Raw genomic sequence first — 16880 nt, 5'->3', positions numbered from 1 at the left:
TTCCTGTGAAGCCCACCAGTGATGACTAAGGTGCTCCAAGATAGTAAGATATAAAATTCCAAGAGGATCATTTACTGGCTGCTAAAAAACCTCTTCTTCCAACTGACGACAGTATTCACTTGTTTGTGCACTTATGTGTCCTTTCAACAAACAACTGCTGAGCAACTACTAAGAGCCAGGTGATAAGCTTGGCCAATGGCAATGCAAGGCGGCCGAAACGACAGATCTAAACGATTGTTTCAACTTCATTGTATAACATGAGAGAATAACTAATGGAGTGTTGAGGGTGGGGTTCTAGGATACTCAGCGAGGCAGGCAGTGATATGGCCATCTCTCAAGTCATTATACCTCGGATCACACTGGGTGGTTTGTCTGTGGCCTCTCTGGCCTGGGCTGCAAGTAGCTGAGGCAGTCATTGTTCCGGGAGGCCAAATAATTTCACAGATACCCAAGATCAATGCAAGCTCTTGGGATTCAGGAGAAAGAGAAGAAGTGCTTACCTTCAGGAAAAAGAGGTGCGGCACTAGGACCTTGTACCCCTTTTATCTTTAGGGCTGTGCCCCAGGAGAGCTGCGGAAAGTGGTGGATTTCACAGGGACACTTGCATGGCATCCAGGACCCTGGACCTGGTGGTCACTGGGGGCTGTGGGTGATGAGTTCTCAGCCTGATTCTCTCATTGCGGCTCCAACTCCACCTGTAGAAACCAAGGCCAGACTCCCCATCACACAGCTTCACACAAACCTGCCTTGAGTTTGAGAACTTGCATTGGACCAAACTATCACTAACACATAATTTAATGGTCTTTTTATTTTCTAGTTAGATATATAGACCCATTAAAGCAGATATGAAAATTAAGGAAGGGCTGTGGCATGAATCTTTTAGATAAAGAAGTCTGCTCAAAGGTGTGGTTAACGAAAACTTATATTCAATATTGTCACACAATCTTTTTCTCTTTTTTATAGACAAAACCAAGGTCTCACAGTCATGAACATATTGACCCTTATGTAAGTACTAACTCCAACCTGTAACCCTAGAATAATCCCAGCCTTTTCCCCCAGTACATTATCTGTGTCATTGCCACTTTCCCCCGAAGGAGCATGTCGCTGTGTGTGATGAGCAGAGAACAGCGGATGTCATCCATGCCAGGTAGATAGTTCTGGGGTTGGATGTCTCAGCGTGAAAGCACCCTTTCCATTTGTTCAGTGGAAACCTTCCCATTTCCACATTAGTGTGGGAAGCAGAGTTCTGTACCCCTGGCGTGTCTAGAGATGGGGCTCGAGGTGGTAATGGGCAGGGCTGGCCTGCAGATTAGGGGCGAGGGGCACATCTGAGAGGAGAGCAGCATATCAAAGGAGGCAGTAGGGAAGGAAAGGAAAATCCTGAACATCCTCTCCGAGGTGCAAGCAGAGCTAAGGTGGTTTTATGCTTCAGCCAGAAGGAACAGGCCAGGCCAAGATGGCGAGTTCCAGGTGTGGACCCTGTCATGAGACCTGCAGAGAAATATACTCAGGGCAAGTGGATCCCATAGGGAGCCCCTATAGCCCATCCCAACTTCATTGTCTAACATGGGAGAATAACTAATGGGCTAGGGGTTCTAGGCCACTCAGAGGGGCAGGCAGTGACATGGCGACCTCTCAGGTCATTATATCTTGGATCACACTGGGTGATTTGTCTATGGCCCCTCTGCCCTGGGCTGGAGATAAAAGCTGAGGCAGTCATTGTTCCAGACTGATAGGAGACCGAGTCATTCCACTGGTACCCAAGGTTCAGCAACTTTGACCTAGCTTCCTAAAAAGAGTAATCGGTATCCATGAGTTTCATCTGCTATGACAAAAATAAAACAAAGTTACATGGCCCCATGCCGGGGGATGTGCCTAAGGATGTCCCTAATGGGCCATTCCACAAGCTTTCCTATTGAGAGGGAGTACCTGGGCAAGAGGCATCTTGCAGCTTAGAATTCCTCATATATGTGACTTTCGTGCCTCTTCTTGTATTGAATTTATAAATGAAGACAATTGATCTCAGCTCATTGGGCCCAAGAATGAAATTTTTTAATTAATTAATTTATTTTTTGGTGACATTGGTTAATGAAATCCGATAAGTTTCAGCTATACATTTTAACAGTAAGGTATATATATATAGTTACATTGTGTGTTCACCTCCCATAGTTAGATATCTTTCTGTCACCACATATTTGACTCCCTTTATCCTGTCTACCTCCCCACTCCCTCTACCCTCTGGTCACCACTAGTCTATATTCCATGTCCACGAGTCTCCATTTGTTTGTCCTGTTCATTTGTTGCTTTTGGATTTATATTCCACATATAAGTGATATCATGGGATTTTCAACTTTCTGTCTGGCTTATTTTGCTTAGCATGATTATCTCGAGGTGCATCCATGTTGTCAAAAATGGCAGTATGTCATCTCTTTTTATGGCTGAGTAATATTCCATTGTATATATGTACCACAGCTTCTTTAGCCAATCATCTATCGTAGGACACTTCAGTTGCTTCCATGTCCTGGCCACTGTGAATAAGGCTGCTATGAACATCGGTGTGCAAATATCTTTTCCGATATATGTTTTCAAGTCTTTGGGTTAGATACCCAGTAGAGGGATTGCTAGATCATATGGTAGATCAATTCTCAGTTTTTTGGTGAACCTCCATACTGTTTTCCATAGTGGCTGTACCAATTTGCAGTCCCATCAGCAGTGTATGAGGGTTCCTTTTTCTCCGCATCCTCTTCAACATTTGTTATTACTTGTCCTGTTGATTATAGCTATTTTAACAGGTGTGAGATGGTATCTCATTGTGGTTTAGATTTGCATTTCCCTAATAGCGAGCGATGATTAGCATATTTTCATATATTTGTTGGCCATTTGTGTGTCCTCTAGGGAGAAGTATCTGTTCAGATCCTCTGCCCATTTTTGATTGGATCATTTGTTTTTTTTGCTGTTATTGGGTTATATGAGTTCTTTGTATATTTTGAATATTAGGTCCTTATCGAAGGTGTTGCTTGCAAATATATTTTCCCATTCGGATGGTTGTCTCTTTACCTTGTCGATGGTTTCTTTTGTTGTGCAGAAGCTTTTTAGTTTGATGTAGTCCCACCAAGAATGATATTCTGACTGTTATGATTTATAACTCAAATAGCAGGCCATTTTTCTTTGGCTAATAAGATAGTATTATGATTAGGGCCTTTCTATCCTTGTAGCAGTGGACCTCACGGAAGCACTGAGAATGAGATGAGATATTTAAAAATTGCGATCAGCAAGACCAATGCTGGATTAGCTATCTGGGGTGGGGAAAGGGCAGAACCCATGTTCACTTCTAGGCTGCTGGGTGAATGATGGGGTACTTGGTGGGGTGGGGAGCACTAAAAGCGTTGTAGATTCAAGACAGGAAGATAAGGAATGTGGTCAGGAACAGGATGGGTTTTGGACATGATGAAAGACATCTAACTGGAGATGATGAAAAGTAGTGTGTGGATGTTTGGGGCTTGAAAGGAGATCGGAGACACAGGTCTCAAATTCTGGGGATAAATGTGGTGGCAAATGTGGTCATGGCAGTAGTTGTGGTCAACCAGGGGACATAGGATGAAGCCCAAAGGAATTCTAATATTCTAAGTGAGGAATCTGAAAAGAAGGAGGCCGAATGTTAGAGACGAAACCCAAGAGAGTAGAGTGTCACAGAACAAAGCCTAGTGTTCATACAAGGAAAAGGTGGAAGGGGTCTCTCTGTCACCTTCCCTCTTCCTCACCACCCACCAGCATCCCAACCACCCACCACTGGGTGGGCCAGTCCCCAAGTCTGTGCATTATTTTATACATCACACAAGGATGTGAATTCCTCCTTCTAACTCATGGTGTAAACAAGATATTTTCATCTGTGTAGAGCTGTTACCCATAGAACAAAACATTTCCCCAGCACACGGTTCTCCGACTGATGCTCTCTTTCTGCTCAGGTGGCCCCAGGAAAGGAGTCAGATCTTTCTGGGCATTTCTCCATCACAGACGCATGACCTTCCTACATAGAAATTTTAGTATGTAGTAATAACAGTCACATGTTATTGTCATATAGGTTAGCACCCCAAAAAAAGAGAGAAAATGTGATTTTTCTTGCCCACCAATGGGCTTATTTCTTGATCAATTTTTATTTTGGTTTATAAATTCTATCATTTTTAACCTGTGTTTTTTTCATTGTATAAACTTAGATGCAAACACTGTCAAATTTTTAACTTCACTAAATGAAATTCAATTTAGCTCGAGGTCCCGCATATTAAGATTAGTGGAAAATCCAGCATCAATCAATTTTGTGGGCTCCTTCACCTTCCTTACAGATAACAGGGCACCAAATCACACACAGGCCCAGTGGTTGCTGTTACCACACTCCCTAGCCATTCGGAGATGGCACCTCTGCCCCTCATATGACAAGCTGAGTCATGGGGCATCTTCCCCAGGCTCCCAGAGCTGAGGAGCTCCATCCTCCCTGGCACCCCCCTGGTCATCTGTGTCTATGGTCTTTCCTATCCAGAGGTACCGTCACAGGCCCAGGGGCTCTCCATAATCTAAGAATCCCTTCCCAGGCCCTTCAACTCATGGGGAACTTATGTCTGAGAAAATGGGGTGCAGTGGTATCTCAGAAGTTTATTCCGTCATATTAAATTATCAGTAAATCACTCTTTGCTGAGTCAATTTAGATGATGCATTGTAGACAACCAGATAAGACACCATATTCCTGAGCCAGATTTTGCCAGCAGAAAAATAAATTGCTCAGTTTATCTTTAATTCATCCTTTTTTGTTGTTGCTTGCCTTTCAATGTCAGAATCTGTCTTCATAAGGAAAACTTTCCTGATCTAACATGCAGCCACTTTCTCCTGAACTTCACTGCAGACTAGAATGTCTTCTGAAATCTCTGCTCACTGTTGTTCCTTACCATTTTGAGGGCAGAAATTTACAAGTGCCACCTTGGTACGAGCAAAGGTTGTGTGTTCTAGAGTCCCAGCAAGTTGACCTTATGGGCTCTTGCCGACTGAATGATTTCTGCATCATTTCCCCTTCTAGCCGGAAAACTCAAATACATGCAAGGTATGCCGTAAGGGAGGAACGCTATACTGCTGTGATACTTGTCCAAGTTCCTTTCATGAGAAATGCCACATCCAGCACATAGATGCCAACAGGTTAGTGAGCCCTGGCCCCATCTTTCCCTTCCTTATTGTGGTATAGCTCCTCTCACCATGCACACTCAGCCTGCAAAGTCTGTCTCTGGTTGTATGCATCTTGGTGCAGAGAGAGCAGCGTCCTTAATTATCCAGAAATATGACCCAGAGCTACTTAACAGTGCTGACAGCGGTAGATTAATGAGAAGTATAACAAAAAGAGGTGTCCACCACCACCTCACCTCCCCCACTTGGTTCCCAGACCTGAGTGGGGTGATGACACCATACATTATAGAGTGATGCCACCATCCATTAGCTGCTAGTTTAAAGCATATACCACCTTCCATGGGAACTTCACAAAGCTGGAAAAGCTGGGGCTATGATGAGCCTTCAGAAGGCCATTCTTCCCATAGTCTATCAAGTCAGCTGACCTTGGGTCACATGGTACATGTGATAAGGCCCATGAATTCTGAGGATGTGAACCTATTGCTGCATTTCTTTTGCTGTAGAATGTATCCTTGGTCAGAGGTGACGGTATGTGGGCTAACATAGATTGGTAAAGTGATTCTACAAATGGTGGTGGGGGCAGAAGACGGTGGGTACCCGGAACGTGTGTCCCTATGAGGACAGAGCATTGCCTTCCACTATTGGAGGAATCTAACATAACCCCCTGATCTCAGGTAGCTCCAAGGGAGTGGTACCACCTCAGGGATTCAGCAGCAATCTGCAGAGGCAGAAGAAAGATCCACACTTTTTTGTTGAGCTCACATGTAGTCCTCAACCCTACACTACAGACTTTGTAATGGGCCTCTTTTTTTTTTTTTAATTACAGTTGACATACAATATTATATTAGGTTCAGGTGTATGACATAGTGGTAGACATTCATATACCTTACAAAGTGATCACTCCCACACCATCCATAATTATTACAATATTACTATGTTCACTATGCTGTACTTTACATTCCGCAACTTTTTATAACTGGCAATTTGTACATCTTAATCTGCAATGGGCTTCTTGAGCAAACACTAGAGTGGCCCAAGAGAGAGGCTAGATGACATCTCTGAGATGAATCATTATATCCACCTGATTATCAAGGGCCTCACAGCATGGAGAGCCTGATAGAGAGGAGTGGAGAATGACTCTACGGGCAAATGAAAAACATATGACACTCTCTTAGTAAATTTCCTTTCCAAAAAGCAGCATAGATCCTGGGTATACATATGGCAATGCCAAAGGGGAGGGCGCCTATGGCTTGTGCTATGTGCTTCTTCAGCAAAATCGAGAGGCAAGAGCTGGTTTCCTGACATTTCCTATGACCTGATGGCTCATCAAGGCCCTGGACTCCAGTGCTTACAGTACTAGTGTTCAACACTCGATCTGGTGGACAGGGCTCATTACCACACTCACAGTGACTCAGATGGACACCCTAAGTTTTGAGGTGAATGAGAATCCATCACCCACCATGGCACCTCAACAGACTGTCAGCCTTGCTACCACTACTGATGGGCGGGGCGTCTTTGGCAATTGAGACCAAATGGGGTTCTAGTGCAGAGAGGCCTCCCAGAGAGAAGTTGAATATAAAGTGGAAAACATTGGTCATTCTTAAACAGAGGACTTTAACAGCTGTAGACACAGTGGCTGCTTCACAGAGAACTTGTCCTTGCTCACTTTATGTCCTGCTTCTCAGGAGTCCATGGAGCTGTATCTTCTGCCAGATAGAAAGTATCCAGAAAAGTTCTCCAGAAAGTCAAGCACGTTATCAGGAATCTGAGGTCCTGGAGAGGCGGATGCTGCCTAAGGAACAGTTGGTGAGTTGAAATGTGATCCTGAAGCCTTCTCCTTTCTAGTTAGTTGCGAGAAGAAGCACAGTCTTTACAGGGGGCTGGAGGAATGGTGCCCAAAAGCAGGCTGCTATCCCTCGCTATGCTTTGACCGCATGACCTAACACCAAAATTCATAATATTCCAAAGGAAATACCCATCCCACGTGTGTTTCAGAGTTCACGGGTCTGGGAGTTGCGTGTTTCATCTCAGCGTGCGTAAGAGTTCACTCTCTCCAAGCACTTCCCCTGAAGATCTCCTTTCTCTTTTGCAGAAATGTGAGTTCCTCCTCTTGAAGATCTATTGCTGTTCGATAAGCAGCTATTTTGCTTTAAAACCACATTATGTAAGTAACGGCAACAAAACCCCAAACTGGCATTTATCAAATTTGTGATATAAATCAAATGAGTACTAGTTGTCATTATCTTTGCCTTGTTGACGGATATCTGGTCAGCTTAGTCAGCTCTTAGCAGTTTAAGTTGTTATAACAACAAAATGCCACATACGGAGTGGCTTCAACAACAGAAATTTGTTTCTCACAGTTCTGGAGGCTGGAAGTCCAAGACCTGGTTGCCAGTATGGTCAGATTCCGGTGAGAGCCCTCCTCCAGTTTGCAGAGGGCCAACTTCGTGTGGTGTCCCCAGATGGGGGAGACAGAGGGAGAGGATTCTTTGAGGTGCCCTTCATGAGGGCACTAATCCCATTCATGAGGGCTCCACCCTCATCACCTAACTATCTCCCAAAGGCCCATCTTCTAACACCATCCCATTGGAGGTCAGGGTTTCAACATATGGATGGAGAGGTGGAGCAGACACAAACACTCAGGCCATAGCAGTGAGGCCCTGCAGAAGGTAGACTTGGAATCCTAATAACAGCCTACTCTTTGGTGCTTTTGTCAACAGAGCACAGAGCTATCTCGGGCCCTGAAGAAGCCCATGTGGTTAAACAAAATCAGGAAAAAGCTGATTAGGAAGTTGTACTCCCAAGTGATGTGGTTTGTGCGGGACATGCGCCTAATCTTTCAGAACCACAAGGAGATTTACAAAGTAAGTGGCACTCCCTGATTCCCTTCTTCTTGAATTGATTCACTCTGCCTTTCACCTTCTTGTATCAGGTAAATGTTACAGCTTCCCTCGTCATGCTGCAAGCCCACATGAGTAACATTCTGGAAGCATTCTAAAAGCCCTGCGGTCTACAGAGGGGAAAATAACAACAAATGAGAGGTGCCATCGCAGACATCACCCTAGGACCTCAGAGTCTGCTCATGCCTAGATAACTGGTTTCCTCCACAGAGAACAGCAGACTGCATATGTAGTCCCTTTCATAGGAAACAAGTGCATTTAATGAATCTCTTCTCTAAAGGGAAATTCCAAATCGAATTTCCCAAATGTCAAAATTTTGGATTTCTTCACATCAGAATTCCTTAGAACTGTATCAAAAGTTAACAAGGATTGCTTCAAAGGGCGAGAAAGAAGGAAAAAGGGAGGCACAGTGAATTTGCCATAGACATTTCCGTACTACCATATTGTTAAAAGTAATATGTGCTGTGTTTAAAACTCAAATAACCAGAATTTTTTCGAATAAAATTGATCAATGAATTTCTGATTGAAAACCTAGACTTGCAATAGAGTACTATTTTTGATTCTCTGTCTTTCAGATAAAGAGAAATGATCGAGCTCTCAGGGAACATAAGCTATTCTCACTGAATCAATTCTCTCTTAACATTTGGGGTAGCCTAGAATGAAGATCCGGTTATCTGAAACTTTGGGAGTCTGAGCTTATTGGCAATGGCTATTATTGTTTTTGTTTTGCTTTTTCAGGACACGAAATTTATCAACCTGGGAAGTCAACTAGAGACCACATTTGAAACTAATTTCCAGAAAATTTTTGCAATTCAGACAATCAGTTTCTCTGTTAGTCTGAGCCCATCATTTTGTAATGCAGCCCGTTTCTATCTTCCTCTTAGGAACCTTACAAAGAACATGATGACACCAGTGTCCTCGCTGACCATTCTGCTTGTGCAAACATATCATGCTTTTTTTTTTACTTTTTTTATTGCCATTCATTTATTTTTCTAAATAAAATTTAAAATCGCCTGGTCGAATTCTCTTATTGAGTAATTTAGAGTGAAATTTACAATGGAAAATATTCAGTCTTTCTGAATAGGATCACATAATATGGATTCATTTATTTGAATCATTCATTAGATTCTTAAGTAAAGTTTTCTGTTCTTTTCTCCTCCCCACATAGGACTCATTCATTTCTTTTTTTCTCTCAGGTATTTTATACTTTTTCTTGTTATTATGAAAGTGATCTTTTTCCCATTACGTTTTATTATTGGTTATTGCTTGTTATAGAAAGCTACTATTGTTTATATATTTTGATAAAGCTACTGGTCTCTGCTTACAAAACTGAATACTGGATAGCATTCTTTTTTGCCTTTTCCCCCATGGCATCAGGAATTTTCAATTCATAAAATCATAATTGGTACAGCTAATGGATCATTTCTTACTTCGGCACTAAAACTTCTGACAATTTCTTTTTTATTATTATTAGCTTTGAGTATATAGTACATTGATTAGACATTTATATGGTTTATAAAATGATCTCCCTAATTCTTCCTTCTCTCCTCTGGTTTTCCACCTAGCCAATATATGAATGCTAACTCTTGATTCTATTGAAGAACGGCTCTGCCATGGCATCCTGGTGAACTTGCATGTCTCCACATAGCCCACATGGGCAAGACTTAAATGTAGCTGATTTGATTTAAGTTTTAGCAGGGTGCCCTCTGATCCTTCCAGAACAAGAGAGCATAGGAGGCTTGTGAGGAGCTGCTGGAAGTCCATTCCCCCATTAACTCACAGCCTTATCTTGCAGAGGCTATCATGACATTCGCTCCTTGCATTCCAACTTCCGATGAGGTATGAGGCCTTCTGCCACTTTGTTGAGGGGCAGAAGCTAGGCTCTAAAATTGCCTCGCTGCAACATGACTGTGTACTCTCACTCACGTTACACCGTTTGCCATCCACACCCCCTTTTGTCTTCATACAAGCCTATGGGACAGAGGATGTGAGAGGCTGGCATCTTCTCTTCTTCCTTTGTTGTCTAAGTCAGTGATAAACTATCTGAATATGAAAAGAGTGTATCATTTCTTTACCAGCCAAATCTGTCAGCCTTGCTTGACAGGTTCCCAGACCCAAAATATCCTGGTTATAAGAAAAAGAGTACCATATCTTGGTAGCTGGTTCAGAGTACACACTACACCATACTGGGAAGTACTTCAACCTCAGAAATTATTGTCTCCAGCTGGTTCCAAAGTTGAGTATCCAATATACCATTTCAACATTCGATAATGAAATTTTGTTATTGGAGTAAAAAATGTTAAAGGTTAAATAAATGTATGTATGTAAAGCACTTAAAGTCATATCTAAGACACATGAATGTATCATTGTGGCTACGTGTGGCAGGAATTCTGTATTCAGCCTGTTAATTCAAGCAAAAGACAACAATCCGAGTTGTCTGCTCAGCTAGTTGATGGAAACTGAGACAAATGGAGGACATAAAATCCAAGGTTGCAATGTTCCCTCATCCTTCTGAAAGTGACCAGTGTCTATTTTCCAAGTTAACAATGCTCTAGGAAAAGGAAAATTCCCACTTCCTTAAAGGATTATTGAGCAGGGGTCCTCAGCTAATTCTAGAGGCCTGAAATGCCATAATAACCTATCTAACAGAAGGGGTTTAGGTAGTAAATGCAGCTTTGATCTCATGGTAGATCTAGTTTTAAAAGTTTCTTATTACAATTGATGGATTATTTAGAGGGATGGTCTCCTGAACAGGTAAAACGTTCAGGGATTCTGCCAGAATGTTCTAGGACCACAGTTATCTAGAAAAACTGATAAATTCCATCGTAGACCAAGCAAAATATTTTAGCCCTGAAGCCCTCTTATAGCATATCCTATTTCAATCCTTTGCCTCCTACTAAAGTTATATTTTTTCATTTAGAGTTGCTGTTTGAATTTTGACCTTTTTTTTTTCTTTTTAACTTTTTTTATTTGCTTTGCTGGGTTAGGAGGATTCAGTAATGTGGCTTCACTGTTGCATCATTATCTAAGAATTGCTTTTCCAGTCTGTCACTTATTATTTGTGGCAGAAACAGTAATATTTATCAGATATTACATACGCACCCCTAAATTTTCCATTCCCTTGCATTAGGCAGGGCCAAATGACTAACACACTCACCGCTGGGCTACGATTAGAGGTGGCATGTGTCACTTGCAAACCAATTCATAGAAGAGCCATAAAAATTCTCCATTATACCTTCTCTCCTGCTATGTTGATTATTGAGGCCTCGTTTTGAGATGAGCCGGAAGATTGACACAGCCTGGTACATGTATTTACCACCATCCCAGAGGGGCCCCCAGATCTCCTGCGGGCTTTGAGTAAGCAGGAAGTAAACCTGCTGTGGAAGCCAGTGGAGCTAAGGGTTAACGCCATAACCTAGCAAGACCTGGCTTATAAATATTTGAAACAACAGATGATATTTGTAGGAGTGAGTTTTTAGAGAGTTAGACCAGAAAGAGTAGAATATAAGATTGAATAATGGAGACTTCATCGACATGGAAGCCCTCTCCTCTGAATCAGGGTGTAAGGTACTGGCAAGGACACTTGGAACAGTTCTATCTATGACTGAGTCGGCTCCTTGAAATTTGGACAAAAAGATGGTATTTAGTAAATGAGATACAAATGCCCCCAAATGCCTCAGCATATCAAAGAAGGGGTCAGAAGGTTTAGGAAGGTAGAAATGTCAAACCGGATATATTACATGAGACCAGAAAACATGACCATGGCTGTGTTACCCACATGAACCTCGAGGATATCCCCTTCACTAAGACAATAAGAAATGTATTGGTGAGGGAGTGCTGGCATTTTTGAGAACCTCGCTTTTGCTTGTCCTCTGTAAACTGGAGTTGACACTGGAGATGGCATCATGTAATAGAACTTCCTAGTATGAATGGGGCCGATAGGGTTCCAGAAGGTAAATAGCAGATAGTGCCATGTAACCAACAGAGAGGCAAGGTGGACATAATAACAATAAAGAGCAAGTGGAAAAGGGAAATGTCCGTTGAATAGAGGTTCAAGTTACAATGATATAAAGAGACTCAAAATACCATCATATTCATAACAATTCTGATAAACATGAATTTATAATTACTTATCGATTACTGTTATTCCCCAAAATACCCAGATAAAATGGATGGTGATCAGAGTAAAATTAATCTGGAGACGATAACTCTGATTCCAAGCTCCTGTTGATAGACATTTGGCATTTCCTTACCTGGACCACTGCTGGCTGCTGCAACAGAGGCTTCTTAGGGCTCTTCTTTTACTTGCAGAGAGTCATCTCTACTGATTTCTTAACAGAGGAATGAGATCCTTTAGCGATCTTAGTTGGGTGCCCAAGGGGCTAACAGAAAAGGACATCACATAACAAAAAGACTCGGGATGACCAGGAACCCAGGAGTAGGACTATGCCCACCTGAGGCTACCGTGGTATGCCTCTCAGAGGCATCTCACCTACAGAGGTTAATGGCGCTGCAGCTCTATTGCCAGAGATTGAGAAAAATTTGCTCAAAATTGGCAGTTCTGATTGGTCTCACTTTCCATTTTCCCTGCACCTCACTGTCACTGCTTCTTACTCTTTCTCCTTGTCTCTTCTGATTCCTATCTGGTCTCTCCACAAGAATCTTGGAAGGTAAATGCTGAAAATGGCATCGGCTTCAGCATCCTAGGTGTCTGAATGACGACGTGGGACACAGCCACCCTCTCCTCTCCCGACGCCACTCCTACTCAAGGCTTGGAATATGGTAGGCTGTTCCCACAATCAGGAAACAACTTCTCCTTTAGCCATTATAAATGCCTACCCTAATCAACTGAAAAAGATTAAGCTGGACCCTTTAACCCATCTCCCATTTACCCTGAGATAACTCATGGATTACAATCCTAACCTTACGCGCAAAGTTTGCCACAAAATATCTCGCTGTTATTATTATTTTTGCATCTCTCTAGGATATCAATAGTCTCTGGGAAAAAATATGTCATTCTATTTATAGCACTCTGTTTTTAGTAGTGGTATTTCCATTTATAAAATATAGTAATTCCCGATTGCTGATAATGCCAAATCCTAGAAAACATAGCATTTCTACATGTGATGTTAAATGAAAACTGGCAGTGAGCTGCACTGTTTTTTTCTAAATGGGAAATGGGTTAAAATTTATCTTACTTGTGAATGATCTAGCAAAGAATTAGATTTAATGTTTTGTAGGAAAAAAAAATTCTGAAGCTTCTTTGTATACCAAGACTTCTGGTTTGGACATATCTCTTTTTCTAACATGTGTCCAGGGTAGAAGTGTTTCTAACAACCATTGGATCTATAAAATAATGAGAGGAAACAGTAATTTGTACTTTAAAAAGTGGTGCATCTTGACATTTTGCATAATTCACAGTCAAGATTGAGATGTGTTGGTTATCATTTCTCTCTCTCTACCTTGTTCAGAAAGACAGTAAAAATAGAGAATAGACAACCATGGAACTGAGTCCTAGAAAATAAGGATGATAATTCTAGCTCTTTCTTTAGTTGTCCATTTGGCAATGTGAAAAGAGAAGCGGGGAGAACCTTAAACATTTATGTACTTTGGTTTCTTCATATATAAAACAGTGCTATCAACATTTACATTGTTTTATAATAGCTCATGATTGTCGTAAAGTTAAAATGAGATTTTTTGTTTGTAAAGTCCTTTAATAAACTGCTACATATTCAATAACATTAAGAAAGTAGAAATTAGCTGTCTGAGAAAGCAAAAATCTGCTCTGCCATTCACGAGACTTGAATAACAGATATGAGGGAGGCCAGCTGCAAAGTTAATGAAAATAATATTTCTCCTAGGAACTTGCTGCAGCTGTAAAGTATCATAACAACCCTCCTTTGGGTGAGCACCCCTTTCTTACTCAGTGGTGAACTTTGTTCTCAAAAGTCAAACACCATCAGAAACTTGCTGTTCGAAATGATATCGGCAAGAGTAAAACAGCTCACCTTTGCTTGGAAGATCTAAGTTATTGTGATAAAGTGATGGAATCTTGATTTTTAATCCAGGTGTGGAGCTTCCAATAAGGATTTCTGAATACAATGGTCCACATTTTCTTAAGTTTGCAGTTTCCTACAAAGCAGAACCCTGGGTCTACGTCGCAATCCAGACTTGATCTTGACCTCTTTACACACAGCTCTGGCTTGCTTTGAACTTATCAAAGCACTGCTTCTTATCAATTCGATGTAAACACCACCCTTTTCCAAAACCAATAATAACTGTCTCTTTGGCAAAACATCCCATGGTGCCTCTGATGTTTATTCCTCTCCGTTGTTGCAATGAGTAAATAAATCTGACCGTCAGACTACAGGCTTGCTTGTCCCTGGTAATCTCAGGCTGTAGGAATTAGAACAAAATCTAAAACTTAATTTTGCAAGTGGTTGATTTGAATCCTTTCTTTTTTAACATGATTAGATAACAGGACGTCAGAACTTTTCAGAACTTCAGAACCAAATGATAATAATATTATTACCCAAGAGAGAAATACTTAGTATTCTGTGCTCCAAAAAAAACAAAGAGGTGGAAAAGAATGGGTGGAAATCACTATATGTACTCTAGAATTCTGTGTGGATAGTAATCAAAAAGATGTCATTTTGTGAGCATATTTCTACAACATCAAAATATGAGCACATCTATTTAATCAATAGGGCTCATACTGCTACATATGAATTTATTATTTTTCTCTTTGCAGGATGCCGAGTGTGCATAATTTTTCTTGAAAACCTGATGACCTTTATCTGCCACTTTTGGAGATTACAATCTATCAGGTAGAGGAGGCAACATAGAAGGAAATTCCTAAATAAGGAAACTACGAAAGACAAGAAGAGATCACGTAAAACTCTAGGCATCTATTTCCCTCTCTGAATTCAACTGACTCCCTGCATTAAGTTGCTTTAGTCACAATCACCAGAGGCTGTGAAAACTCATCCAAGATGGGCAGTGTTGCTATGTCTTGCTTTGCCTTTTCTTATACCTCATTTTTCTATTTCTTATCCTTTGCATTAATCTGCACACATTTCTTCTGCCTCTATTTCTTGCCTAAGGCAACATTGGATGGTGGGTCCCTGAATGAGTGTGTGGATCGGAGCTCTCTCCCTCCCTCCCTACTTGCCCCCAATCCCACTCAACCTCCCTCCCGAAGCCAGAACCTGTTCAGATTGTTTTCCTGAGTAGCAAAGGACTTCTAGTGTTTAAGCCACTACACATTTGTTAAAAACAGATAGTCAGAATGCCCTAAAAAACAAGTTTAGTTTCTCGTCTATGAAAAAGAGAGCAAACAATTAAAATGAATTCTTCATAGGAAAAAAATGTACATTTTTCACATTGAGTTATCTTATTTGCTATTATACCTAGTATGTATTTCCAAATCAATTTTGTTCATAAAATTCATGGAAGAGAAAGGGTAACTGCTTAATAAAAGTTGTAAATCTTGTAACAACTAACACTTGCAGATGTCTTTGGTTATTATTTCCCTTTCTTTCTTCTAAAGGAACCAGATGTCTGCTGAATTAAGATCTAAGCATCGAAGATACTAGTCCTAGCTCTGCCTACAATTCTCCACATGACTTTGTAAAAGATTTTGAAATAGATATGTGCTTAAATTTTCTCTATTAAACAAGGATAATGACAGTTATTCTGTCTATTCTTTACTGATGTTTTAAAGATATGAGATATTATTTTCAAAATTATTTTTGAAAGTTTATATATAAGCTAATGGCACATAGGAGAATATGTGTCAAAAAGACTATTGAGTTTTTCAGGTCTTCTGGAGTTTCCAAAACATTCCATGTATCAAAGCAATCAAAAATCACTTAACTTTTTTTGATCTACAGATAGAGATTTTTGAGGCAGAAATTTATACATTAATTGAGGACATTGGTATAAATAGATGTGTAGCGTTTTTTTTTTTTTTTCAGCCCCAACTGGGCGGTGTTCTTTCCAACAGTAAATGGGTCATTCCAACACCAACCAATTCCCCAACTCTCCAACACCCACTGGGTGTCCAACAAGTCACTTCGGTTCTGACATTAACTGCCCAGAGATGAGGGTTGGGTCCCCAAGACTGCCCCACTTCAGACACCAGCCACAAATGACGTCCCCAGACTACCCACATCTCTGCCCAGCAAACTATAAATGTGGAGTTCCTACACTCTCCCCTGAGGTTCCGAATCCAGGAAAGTGCACTACTTACAATTACGGAGTTGTTATTATAAAGACCACAACCCAGGAACAGACAAGTGGAAGAGATGCATTAGGGCAAGGTATTGGGGGGAGGGAGACAAACCTCTCATGCCCCCTCCAGCACACGACCTTCCCAGCACGTCAGTGTGGCTCCCTGAGCCCGTTGCTAGGGCTTTTTATCAAAGTTTCATTATACAAGCATGGTTGATTAAATCACTGGCCATTGGAGATGGAACCTAATTTTTCAAACCTCTTCTTCTCCCCAGAGGTCAAGCGGTGAAGCTGAAAGTTCTAATCCTCTCATCACATGGTTGGTTTTGAAAACCCACTCACTCAGGAAATTCTAAGGGTTTGGAGAGCACGGTGCTAGGAACTAGGGACGAAAGCCAAGTACATATTTTTTATTATACCCCAGCAGGCATGCTATCAATATGAGCACTCACGTTCAATGAACAGGGTCTTGCCTCCCACATTTCCCAAATTGCCAGAAAATGGGTCCCCAGGGTTAAATGGACCACTGGCTGCAGAGTCACTCCAAGTAAAGTGCATCAAGAAACAGGAGCCCTGAATTCA

General features: G+C 41.3%; 1 protein-coding gene and 1 long non-coding RNA gene across 9 annotated transcripts in view; one reads left to right on the top strand and one right to left on the bottom strand.

Moving 5' to 3' along the window:
* Nucleotides 1–9082, top strand: part of SP100 (SP100 nuclear antigen) — a 68809-nt gene extending 59727 nt beyond the window's left edge. For 6 of the 8 annotated variants that reach the window (XM_025043223.1, XM_025043222.1, XM_025043220.1 and 3 more), the window contains 6 exons: nucleotides 964–1005; nucleotides 5066–5181; nucleotides 6852–6972; nucleotides 7259–7330; nucleotides 7887–8030; nucleotides 8951–9082. In XM_025043223.1, coding sequence (XP_024898991.1) covers nucleotides 964–1005; nucleotides 5066–5181; nucleotides 6852–6972; nucleotides 7259–7330; nucleotides 7887–8030; nucleotides 8951–9073 — 618 coding nt within the window. In that variant the 3' untranslated portion in view covers nucleotides 9074–9082. Of the gene's footprint in view, nucleotides 1–963; nucleotides 1006–5065; nucleotides 5182–6851; nucleotides 6973–7258; nucleotides 7331–7526; nucleotides 7577–7886; nucleotides 8031–8804; nucleotides 8891–8950 lie in introns of those variants that run through there. The other 2 variants (XR_003044683.1, XR_003044682.1) reach the window with 2 other exon arrangements.
* A 4698-nt stretch (nucleotides 9083–13780) lies between these two features.
* LOC107195299 overlaps nucleotides 13781–16880 on the bottom strand; it is a 9388-nt gene continuing 6288 nt past the window's right edge. The window contains exon 4 of the long non-coding RNA XR_003044684.1: nucleotides 13781–14462. This is a non-coding gene — a long non-coding RNA (uncharacterized LOC107195299). The remainder of the gene's footprint in view (nucleotides 14463–16880) is intronic.

This window comes from Pteropus alecto, unplaced genomic scaffold (assembly GCF_000325575.1).
Source record: "Pteropus alecto unplaced genomic scaffold, ASM32557v1 scaffold110, whole genome shotgun sequence".
NCBI classification, from domain to species: Eukaryota; Metazoa; Chordata; class Mammalia; order Chiroptera; family Pteropodidae; genus Pteropus; species Pteropus alecto.
Note: the sequence above shows the minus strand (reverse complement) of the source record. Positions and strands in the feature narration are given on the sequence as shown.